This window comes from Bos javanicus, chromosome 19 (assembly GCF_032452875.1).
Source record: "Bos javanicus breed banteng chromosome 19, ARS-OSU_banteng_1.0, whole genome shotgun sequence".
Classification (NCBI taxonomy): domain Eukaryota; kingdom Metazoa; phylum Chordata; class Mammalia; order Artiodactyla; family Bovidae; genus Bos; species Bos javanicus.
In genome coordinates this window covers 32,586,736-32,598,778 of record NC_083886.1, presented here as the reverse complement: position 1 = coordinate 32,598,778, position 12,043 = coordinate 32,586,736, and the positions used below count along the sequence as shown (strand labels likewise).

At 45.0% G+C, this 12,043-nt stretch overlaps 1 protein-coding gene across 4 annotated transcripts in view; it reads right to left on the bottom strand.

Annotated features, from left to right (window-relative positions):
• MYOCD (myocardin) overlaps positions 1-12,043 on the bottom strand; it is a 93,124-nt gene that overhangs the window by 45,595 nt on the left and 35,486 nt on the right. For 2 of the 4 annotated variants that reach the window (XM_061391116.1, XM_061391117.1), the window contains exons 3-6: positions 10,914-10,957; positions 6,164-6,219; positions 4,498-4,573; positions 2,303-2,464 (exon numbers count right to left, since the gene is read on the bottom strand). In XM_061391116.1, coding sequence (XP_061247100.1) covers positions 2,303-2,464; positions 4,498-4,513 — 178 coding nt within the window. In that variant the 5' untranslated portion in view covers positions 4,514-4,573; positions 6,164-6,219; positions 10,914-10,957. The remainder of the gene's footprint in view (positions 1-2,302; positions 2,465-4,497; positions 4,574-6,163; positions 6,220-10,913; positions 10,958-12,043) is intronic. The other 2 variants (XM_061391115.1, XM_061391114.1) reach the window with 1 other exon arrangement.

The following is a 12,043-nucleotide window of genomic DNA, read 5'->3' as shown; positions in this document are numbered from 1 at the left end:
CTGTTATCCCAACTAATAACAAAAGAGATGTAAAATTCGCAAATAAAATATTAGCAATTTCTAGGGGGGAAATATCCATGTAGGATTTATTTCCAGAAATACAAGGATGATTAAGAAAGGCAGTAGTATCACATTCCTAGAAGAGAGAAAGAAACTCAAATGGTCATCTTTTCATGAACGTGGAAAGCATTTTAAAAACTAAACATCCATCTTGCAAGCTACTCTTAATAATGGAATAGAACAAACACTTCCTTAGAATATCTGTTTATAGCAAAAGTCAGTATCATATTTAGAGGTGAATGACTAGAGAAATTCCCAAGGAAGACTGAATCAAACAAAAGTGTTATCACCAACATCACAAATAAAACTGGACTAACTTTTTGGCCAATCCAATATATAACATTATAATACTGTTTTTGAACCACTGGCAATATAGCAATAATAATAATTTTCTTCTATGTAATATATCAATAATTATTAAATTATACAATAAAGCTGTATAATGTAAAGATATAAATTATATGTGTTTTATATAATTCATACATATTTTATAGGTTAGATACACACCTGTATATTTTATGTATAATAAAATATATATATTATTAGACTTATATAATATAGTCTATTGTTATCATTTATTTATCATTTACAAATACAAACAGGTAACTTATAAATAAAATACACAAAATTATATATAATTTGTGCTATGAATATACTGCATGTAACTTAAAATGATATTTTGCAATTTACTAATAATTCCATGATGTTTCTTTTCAACAACCAGCCAGTGTTTCCAGACAGAAAGGAGGAACAAACCAGAAGGCACATCTTCATTATTTGCAGATGATGTGATTATATATCCAAACAATTTAAGATAAAAATGAGAAACCACTGGAACTATTAAGAAAATCTTCAAAGTGCCCCAGTTACAGAATAAACGTGCAAAATTAATAGGTTTCCCATACGCAAGCAATAACTGAGATGAATTTATTTTTGAAAACCTTACCAAGGGAAATTTTTAAAAAAGGCTCGTGTAGGTGAAAAGAGATACTATCTTTTTGCCACAGAAGAATTCATATAATTTAAACATATGAATTCACCGTGACTTAACCCATAAATTCACTGCAATCCCGAACAACATTCTAACAGGATCGAAGTTGGCATGTTACAAACTGATCCTAAATTTCACCAACCAGAAACTTAACAGAATAGCCAAGAAACATGAGAAAAATCAGGCCAATGTAAAAAAAAACTTGTGAAGACAGAGATCAAGACACATTATAACACAAACCACTAAAACTGTGGAAAAAAGAAAACTAAACCTTGTCTCTTAAACCACGCACTCTCATATATAAAAGTGTAAATACTTTTATATTTCATCATAAAGACTGAAATATAAAAATGAAGTATAAACATGTTAGAAAATAGAATAGGTGAATAACTCCATTCTTGAGGTAAGAAGTGTTTTCAGTAAGCAGTAACATCCAAAAACTCAAAGAAAAAGATTAAGAGATTGAACTATACAGAAATTAAAAACTGCTACAGGTAAAATACACTACACAGAAAATCAAAAGACAAAGGACAGAAATAAAACAAACAAAAAGGTAAAGGACATGTTGACAAAAGGATGTGTAATATTTGTAACAGATAGAGGATCAGCTTTTTAAAGATATATTTTGTGTATATATATTTTTTTTTTTGGGGGGGGGTGGAGGGGGCTTCCCTGGTAGCGCAGACAGTAAAGAATCTGTTTGCAATGTAGGAGACCTGGGTTCAATCTGTGGGCTGGGAAGATTCCCCTGGAGAAGGAAATGGCTATCCACTCCAGTATTCTTGTCTGGACAGTTCTCTAGACAGAGGAGCCTGGCGGGCTACAGTCCATGGGGCGGCAAAGAGTCAGACACAACTGAGTGACTAACACTTTTCAACCCACAGAGCCCAAACTGGGCTTAGCGCCCAGTTCTTCCCACTCAGGTCCAGTGCTCTTTCTGTTCTGCCAGTCTCCACCCCTTTAAAAGAGGGAACCAAGGAGCACCATGACTCCAGAGTGATGGATCCCCATGGGGGAGATGTTCTGACCTGCTTGACCAGAACCACCCTGGTCTATGTCAACCTGACGTTGGAGGCAGGTGGCTGGGAATTTCTTCCTTGTTCCTGGGATTTCTGGGAACATTTTGGGACAGTAACCCCTGGATAGACTCTTGTTTAGTGACACACCTTCACCCCCAGGACCTCAGCACTTCAGAGCCACGGCTGCCCTCAGATCCCAGCACGGAGGAAGCCTGCCATTGGAGCTAATTACCTTTAATGGCCTCTTTCACAGCAGAGTCCACAGGGAGTATGTTCTTCTCCACCAGCTCCAGCGGCCCCGGCCGGAGAGCAATCTTTTCGTTGAGGTCATCTGCGAGACGGGCTCTTTTCAGCTTCATCTGGGCAGTTGGAACCGATCTCTCTGCAGTGGAAGCTGAGGGGTTAAAATCAAGAGGATTGGCTCTAGAATTTAATATCATTTTTGTGGTTTTATTTTTATTCTGTTTCTTGCTTCTGTAACCCAAACACTCTGACACATTGTATGCAGCCATCCTAATAATTTTTTGATGCAATCATCCTCCTTTCACATGGATTAGCAGCAAAGACTAGACAGTTCCAAATAAAGGCAAATTGAAGAGCATAGAAGTGTTAGACAAACTGGCTTTGTGAGGATTTCGGGAGAAAAATGTGCGATTTGTCGATTCTGTAAGCAAACAGTCCACAGGGCCTGCCTCGTTTACTGACTTTAAACAACAGCATTCACATGCCCATCCAGTCTGTATGCGCTTCCCTGGTGGCTCAGCTGGTAAAGAATCTGCCTGAAATGCCAGAGACCTGGGTACTACCTGGCCCATGATGAGCTGGCAGTAAATATTATCTATTGTTATAATTGGGGCTTCCCTAGTGGCTCAGCGGTAAAAAAATTTGCCTGCAATAAAGGAGATGCAGGAGATGCAGGTTTGATCCCTGGGTTGGGAAGCCCCTGGAGAAGGAAATGGCAACCCATTCCAGTATTCTTGCCTGGAAAATCCCGTGGATAGACAGCCTGGCGGGCTACAGTCCTTGGGGTTGCAAAAGAGTCAGACACAACTGAAGGGACCTAACAATCCGATTCAATTGTAATAATTGCGATAGCATGACTTCTTAAGGGTTTCAGACCTGTTGAGGTTGTGATACTAACCGATTCAAATGTCCTGATCTGGTTGTAAAAGAGAAACAATTTTGGAGGGAAATGGTTATTTAATTAAACAGGGATTTAAAAAAAGAATATACCCAACAGGCAGCTCAGCTTCTCATCACTGGGAGGGTGAGAACGATCACTGACAAGCTCTAAATCACTCTTTATTCCTCTCTGGGCGGGGCCCTGACTTATTTCTGTGCAAGAACATGGAAGAGAGTCTTGAAAGCCAGTTGTTGCAATAAGGCAGAACCGGAAGTTAGGGTTCCATGAGAGTTTGCCGCTTTCTGCTCAACTCTGAAAATTTAGAAGGTGAGATCTTTCCAGACCTCATAGTACCACTGTTCTATTCATGTGTGTGTGTGCTCGGTTGCTCAGTTGCATCCGATTCTCGGGGCTCATAGCCTGATATTTTAATTCAAGATGCTAATGATGCAACAGATAACATTCCTTTTTTGATTATGTATTCTTATACATATATATTGCTGGAAGTGTAGAAAATGTTAAAAAAATTATGCAAAAGAAATGAAAGCATTGGGAAACCTCCTCCACTTAGAATCTACTGTTTTTAATAATTGGGTGTATTTCTTAATTACTTACACAGTATTTATTGTTAGGTCTTTGTCTTTTCATCATAGAATCTGACTATAAATACAATTTATGTATATACTTTGCTTTCCTGAATTCGACTGTGAATATAGTTTTGTTTTCTGGTCTCCTCAGTAAACATCATTTGGTAAGCCTTGCATGCTCAGCTGCTTCAGTCGTGTCCAACTCTTTTGTGACCCCATGGACTGTAGCCCGCCAGGCTCCTCTGTCCATGGGATTCTCCAGGCACGAATACTGGAGTGGGTTGCCATGCCCTCCTCCAGGGGATCTTCCCAACCCAGGGATCGAACCTGAGACTCCTGCTTTGCAGGCAGATTCTTTACTGCTGAGCCCCGGGGAAACTCTTTCAAAACTAAACATTTATTACTGGTATGAAGGATGGACATTTTAAAGGAAGTTGATATATGTTGGCCATGCCCTGTGTGCGCAGAGAAAGCTGAGCAGTGGTGCAGCTCAGATTGGACCCCAAGTGTGGTACCTTCTGGGGCCACCATATGGCTTCTCAATTTGACCATCAACATGGCCTCGAATGACTAGGTGACAGCTCAAAAACCACTTCAGAATGGAAGTGGCTCCTTTCTAAGCGGACTCAGCCACTGTGCAGAGACAAAGAACCGTGAGCAATGGTCCGTGTTCCCTCTCACCGACAGTACTGCTTTAATGATCTCGAGCAGCCCTACCTTGGAGTATGTGCATTTTCACCACGGCTGCACGGTCAGACCTGCTTCTTGCCTTGCGCTTCAGGGTGTCTTCAGCCTGTTGGACACGAACATGGAATCAATTCTACTCTCAGTATCATACAGCCGAATCATCTAATTTTAACTTTAAAAGAAACCCCTTTTCTCTCAAAAGGAAAAAAGCATTACTTTCTTACAAATGAAACATGCAAATAACCCTGTTCTACATTCTGATGAAGGAGGACTCATCTAGTAAAACCTCTCTAGTAATTTCAGGATGGAGAAATAAGATAAAGAGGTCAAAAGCTTTGGTCCATCTCAGCGCTCCAAACTTAAAGGGCAGACAGGTACAATCCCAAGGATGGAGGAGCCTGGTAGGCTATAGTCCATGGGGTAGCTAAGAGTCGGACACGACTGAGTGACTTCATTTTCACTCTTCACTTTCATGCTTTGGAGAAGGAAATGGCAACCCACTCCAGTGTTCTTGCCTGGAGAATCCCAGGGACGGAGAAGCCTGGTTGGGCTGCTGTCTGTGGGGTCATACAGAGTCGGACACGACTGAAGCGACTTAGCAGTAGCAGCAGCAGCAAAGTTTTTTTGATGATGGAGTTGTCTGCAGAGACGGTGTGGGCTGTGGCAGAGCCATAACCGAACTTCAGGGCCCTCATTTCTGGGTTCTGATCTCAGTGTATTGGCCCCCAGAAGAGGAGTCTGGGGCTCACTCCAGTTCTGATGAAAGGCAGTTATTCTCCAGGCAGCAGGAAGCACAGCCTCCCATGAGCAGCCCTAGGGAGTCCTGGAGCTCCGCCCCTCTTCCCTGCTCCCCTACCCTCTCGCTAGCCACTAGGATTCTCTAGCAGTGGCCTCCCAGGAGAAGGAACTTGCTGGCCTTCCTTCTAGGTGCGCTGCTGATGCTCCCTAATTAGCACTTACGGTATCGATAAATTCAATTGCAGAGGCTTGCTCTGAAGGTAGAGAATACATGCTAATTTCCCCCCTCAAATGCTAAAAGAAAGAGAAATAAACAGAATTCCTTCAGCCTTCCATTGTTGTTTAGTCACTCAGTCGTGTCCAACTTATTCGACCCCACGGACTGTAGCCTGCCAGGCTCCTCTGACCATGGGATTCTCCAGGCAAGAATGCTGGAGTGGGTTGCCTTTTCCTTCTCCAGGGGATCTTCCCAACCCAAGGATTGAGCCTGCATCTCCTGCATTGGCAGGCGGATTCTTTGTCACTGAGCCACCAGGGAAACCTCTTCGCCTTTAAATAGCCTCAAATAAGCCAAGTATCCGCAGGCCTTATCCTACCACTGAATTGGATTTAAAATCATCTGTTCATCACTGAGAAACGCCTGTTATGAAAGACAGGCCAGCTTGCCAACCCACTTCATCTACCTCATTTCATGTCTCTGAAAACTCCTTGTAGGGATGCCCCTGCCGACATCAGAAAGACTGGGGACATCTTTTTTTTTTAAAGCTCACCAATAGCAGTTTCAAAGCCAACATCATTGATCCTATTTCCACAGTTTTCAGAGCCTAGGAGGAAGATGCCACACAGTGTGGGGGGAGGGGACCAGCCAATTGTAGGAGAAATTTGCCCAAACTTAGTACCTGGAGATCCATAGCCTGGAGTCTGAGATCAGAAAGATGGGAGGTTTGCAGAAAGTTACCTTGTCACTATCCAAACGTTTTCTTTGTTCATGGAATTCAGGTGGGCTTTTCAGGGCTGAAACAGAAAGATACAAACGTGAGCAGGGGGCCTTGGGGCCCGGAGCAGCGCGGCGGCGTTTGCCGGTGTGCTTGCTGAGCTGTGCACGGGGGCGGCGGGGAGGTGATCGCCTTCTTCAGGCCACAAGCAGTTGAAGAAGAAAGGCCTGGAGGTCACCAGCTTCCCCGAGGCCGGAGGACACAGAGAAAGGTGGACGTCAGCCTCAAACAGGAGGAGCAGCAGGGGCAGAATACACAATAGGAAAAGGAGTGGCAGAGACGGGGCATTCCAAGATTCCGAAGAGGGGCAGGCCCAGGGGTGGGGACAGGTGATGCTCTAGTTTTAGGGAGATGGGGAGACTGGGGTGACCACCACTCTCTTTGACTTTGCCCTGCCCTTGAGTGCAGAAGTCTGGGTGGAGGTCAAGGTCAGTGGAAGGGCTGTGATCCATGTTGTGGGAGGTGACTTGTCCTTTTGGGTCAGGGAGGTGGCTGGTCGGGCAAGAACATGCAACCAAAGGGTGTTGAGAGAGAAGCACGGAATGAGACTTTGAGGGCTGGAAGGGACCTTGGAGATGGTAAAATAATGGGGAAACTTAAGGCCCCTGGAATGGGATTGACTCGCCCAGGGTCACACAGGTAGGGCTAGGAGCCAAGGTCCTCTGACCATCTAACTTCTCTTCAGCTGTGATGCTCAAAACACTGATGACCGGGAGACACGGGCACTGGGCCCTCACAGTCCACAGCAGCCAGGAACGACCTGGACCGGACGCCAGCCTCCTTCTCTCCACGACCCCACTGCTTTTCCTCCTACCAGCTCCCAGCAATGCCTCACGGGGATGAACTTTTGGCTTTGCTTTTGCAAAAATCTGCCTTTTCGTTGCCTTTCCTGATCCCCTGGAACAATCACAACCCAGAGCCATAAACAGTAACTTTTCATCAGAAGTGATGAGGTTGATCAGCGGTTGCAGAATTGCGTCAAATATTCTCCTGGACTGGAGGTCTGAACAAGTGGGTGGATCACGTGATCCAGAATTCTAATATTACTTCAACAGATGTCAACTCACAAGCTGCAGGCAAGGAAACAGTCTTCTAAACTTTGACTGGCATAAACAAACAAACAAAAAATTGGATATCTAACCAGATGGACACTTGTGTGTGAATGTGTGAGCACGTGCATGCGTGTGAATGTGTGTGTCTCATTCAGCCTCAAAACCATGCCTCATGTGAGCCCAGCTCTTGGACGGGCTTGTTGGAGAGAAGGGAGACTCCACTCTGGGTCCTGGCAGCTGGTCAAGCCCATTATCCTTGGATATTGCTTGGGGAGCTTGAGGAGCTACTGAGGCATCTCTCCCTAGACTTTCCTGTCTCACCCAAACTACTGCAGAGTTGACCAAAGGAACAGGCAGACTGGTCCCAGCTGGCTGCCTTGTGCCAAGGAGACTGGACAAGTCCTTTTCTCCTCAATTTGACCAGAGACTAAGGGGCTTCCTTTTTATAGGAGAAAAAAAAATAAATTATTGCTTGACCACCACATCTCCCATCGATCTAACACCTCCAGTTTCTCTTTGCTGCTTTTCACTCTTAAAAGGAACCTCTCTGCCAACTCTGCCCTTTTCAATGGCCTCTTTCCCCTCCCCTGTCCCCTGACTCAGTGGCTCTGGAAAAATGTGACGGTCTGCTGCATTGCTCATACAGTTTCTCTGACTTGGGTCTGACCCCCATCCTGAGTCAGGAGGCTTGTCTTTATTTGCCTTTGATCACAGCTGCAATTTACACTGATGGAGTTCTGAAACCATCTGCTATTTCCCCAGGCAACCAGATCCTACAAATCTGCTTGAGGGCCACTGGGTCCTGGTGAGTCTGTACCATCTGAACCCATGGGTCTTCACCTCTGTCCAACAGTCTGGTGGTCACCTAGGTATTATAATACTGATGTGGCTTAATCCCTTCCACAATCCAGAAAAGGAATTGATTTTAGTGTGGCCTTCCTTACTAAGTCATTAAAAAGAGTGACATAACTTTTTCCTTAAGAAGCAACCCTAAGGGGACAGCATGAATCTATCTTGAGATGGCTCTTACATTCCAAACTCAATTGGTTTTAATTGGGCTTAGGGTTTAGGGGGAATTTATCTGCTTCTCTTATCCCTGAGGCTTTTCAATTCTTATTAGTAGAGCTTATTAACTCTTCCATGAAATGCTGCATTTCCTGTATCTTAGAGTTACAATTCATCACTCTTTGGTGGTAACAATTCCCCTGTGAAATGACTGAATAGTCCAGTTCTCTGATGCCAGGCACACAATGGTCTTCTGGAACCTTCTGCCACAGGGTGGGAGAGGCTATGACCATTCAGCAAGGACTTGGGAAGGAAGCTAAAAAGATTCACACACTGGGTTATACCCCATGCTCTTCTTTCTAGGACTTAAAAGATGTTACATGGGGCACTGGGTTGGCCTGCCATGGCCTCTGTGACACGTATCTTTTCTGGGATTCCAGAGAAAAGAGGGTTTCATCCCCTCCCCCCAAGGGCCAAAGAAAGTGAAACTGCATTCCTGTGTACCACATTGACTTTTTGGAAAATCCATGAAGGACCTCCTCTGCTGACAGCCCTGGGAGTATCAAATGGCAACATTTTGTATTTAAGGGACATTGACATTTAGGATTGAAAAAGGAATTTGGATTGCTAAATAAAAAAAAATAAGTCAATGTGATTCCAAATTAAAATACGGTTGTAAATTCAGTCAGCCACACGTCTCGCTCATCCCCTGGGAAGAAGATGAATCGCTTCTCACAGGGGAATTCATGTTCTCGATGAGGAGTTTAGTCACGGGCTATTCCTATTTCTGTCTGCGCAGCTCCGGCTAATTTGGGTCAGCTGTGTGTATAAACATTTGCTTGCTTAGAGCTCAGGAAAAGATCCCAAGATATGAACAGACCTCCTGCGGTGGCCCCCTGCTTCTAACCTCCTGCCTCCAACAGGGACCCGGAAAAACGAGAAAACGGTCTGGAGGGCCGTTGACAATCTGTTAAGGGAGAGAAGCCTGGGGCTGGTGGCAGTTCTGATGGTGGAGGCGGAGCCTGCCTTCTCCCCTTCGGCTTGGAGGGGAGAACCCAGCTCCTCCTCTGCTGTACGGGTCAGGACCAAGAGGCTGTGTCCAAGAGCTGGTGTTCTGGGGCAGCAGCTGGGGCAGTGGTTCCCAAAGTGTGGCCCTGGACCAGCATCTTTGGCATCATCTGGAAACCTGCCAACAGTACCAATTTTCAGGCCCCACCCAGACCTACAGAATCCAAAGCTTGGGTGAGAGGCAGAGGGACAGAGGGTCTGTGTTCGGACAAGCCCCCAGGGGGATTCTGGTTCTCTGGCATTTCCATGGCAAGTAGGTCCTGATCTGTAGATGGGAATCAGAGGTACTTGGGAATCAGAGACTTCAAAAAGGGGTGCCTGATGTCTACGACTGATTTCTCAGTATTTCAAAGAGCTGAAGAAAAAGGGTGTGTTTGTCCAGAGAAAGGCTGCTTAGTTTCATGAAACTGCCACTTTTCATAGTTGCTGCCTAGAAGCAGAACAACTTGGTTTAGAACTGCTTGTTCTCATCAAAAAGCACTGGCTGGTAAGTTTATATGCCATTAATTAATCAAAGACAGATATATGGATAATAATTCATATATATAGGGGTTTGGGGGGAGGAAGACACAGCTGATTTACATACAAGCTCTACAATAGTCATGGGTATAATTAAAGAAGTCTTGGGTGACTAAAGTTTTGGGAGCCATCCCTCTGGGTTCTGTCTTTGCTTTACCATCTACTTCTGGTGCAGCCTTGAACAAGTCTGAGAGTCTTCCCATGTTCTCAGTTTCCCACTTACAAACAGGTTTAGCAATGCTTGTCCTCTTGACTTTGCTTTTTTTTTTTGGTCATGCTGTATGGCATGGGGGATCTTAGCTCACCAACCAGGGATCGAACCTGCACCCTCCTGCATTGGAAGTGCAGAGTCTTAACCACTGGACCACCAGGGAAGTCCATTGGCTTTGCTTTTAAAGACAAATTGGACCAGGAGTATTTTTCTTCCAAACAAATGGGATCCATGGTATGCATGTGTGGTTAATACTTTGGAAACTGTCTCATCTCTTTAGGGTGGCAACAGATGGCCCATTCAAGACCCAAATGATAGTCTCAGGGGGCCTGAAAAGATTGCCTTTTCCCAATGGACCTTTGTAATATTACAGCCTGGCTTGCATGCTCAGGGAATGCAATGCCTTATACACAAATACTCCGAAATTTCTCAGAAGGGTCCACAGATACATTCATGTGATGCCTGCATTGCTAGATCACTAATTTCTAAGGAGCAAGGAACTAGAGATGAAGCAAAGAGTTGGGGGAAATAGAGAAGTTAGGATTTTGGACCCAAATGGGCTTGGTATGAAAACCGAGGAGGCTTTTTTCTCACTCCACATTTGAGATGTTAGGAGGGAGCGAAGGGGGACAGATGAAACCCTTGTGCGTGTTCTGCTCAAACAGCCAACAGTGGGGGGTGGGGAGGCGGTGCTGTGGGGAGAAGCCAAGTCAGATGAAGGCATTGAAGAAAGGAAGGAAGGCTCTGCCCCGCCAGCTTCTCAAAACTATCAAGACGCTGCGTGTGCTGTGGGTGCAGGGACCGGCCCGTGACGCCTCTCGCTATTCAGGAGGAGGACCAGAGAATCCAGGGATTTACCAAGGCTTTGCCGTAAGTATGCGGCTGCGGAGGCCTGGATTAGTCTGCAAAACAAATAAAGGCAGCACCATTCACACACAGCTCATTGTATCTTTCCATTCATCGACATCCATCAGACCACGGAACCAAGCTGCCCAGATGCTTCTTTCTGGCCAGCGGGGCTTTCTTTGAGTCTCGGCGAAGTCGCAGCCTCTTGGGCGCCCCCTGGGCTTCTGTAATCGACTTCAGTTCTCTAATGCCGTTTTCTGGATTCCAGGAGAATCAACTCAATGTTCCTGCTTCTCTCCCCTGGATTCATAGAGATCAGCCCCAGTGTACTAGCAGAAGGAGAGAGAAAGTCATTTCTTTCCTTCAGGTCTCCCAGGAACCTACTCCATGTAGTTGTGAGATGTTGTCCAATATTATTAACAGGCATAACTAAGCAGGAGAATTGGGAGAACATTCTAGACGGTAAGCTCTTTGAAACAGAATTCATGTCTAACTCCTCTGTGTTCCATGGGGCTTTTCTCCCAACAGACGGTCAAAATATCTACTGAACTGCTCTATGACTTTTTTTTTTCATCGAACACTCAGAGCTGAATCTCTTTCTGCACTAAGAATTCTGAAGGGGTTGGAATAAAATAGTATTTAAGATTCAACTCAGGAGATATGTGTTAGTCACTCAGTCATGTCCAACTCTTTTGTGACCCCATGGACTGTAGTCCGCCATGCTCCTCTGTCCATGGGATTCTCCAGGCAAGAATACTGGAGTGGGTTGCCATTTCCTTCTCCAGGGGATCTTTCCCATCCAGGGATCGAACCCACGACTCCTGCTTTGCAGGCAGATTCTTTACCATCTGAGCCACAGCATTTACCCTCCAACCCAGGAGATTGGTGCCCAAAGAGAAGAATGTAGTGGAGAAAACCTGCATGAGAAATGATGAGCAGACCTCAGCCTGCCCACAGGAGGTTGGGCTGTGTCCCAAAACAAGAAAAAATAAGAGAACCCTGATGTCCTCTTGCAGCCTTGAGCCTGATGGGGATGGTGGCAGAGCCATGCTTCTGAATTCCAGTTGATGGTGGCAAGTAGGCAATTTGAAACTTTCCTCTTGAGATTCAGAGGTGGGATTCTGGAAGGGAGTCTGAACCAT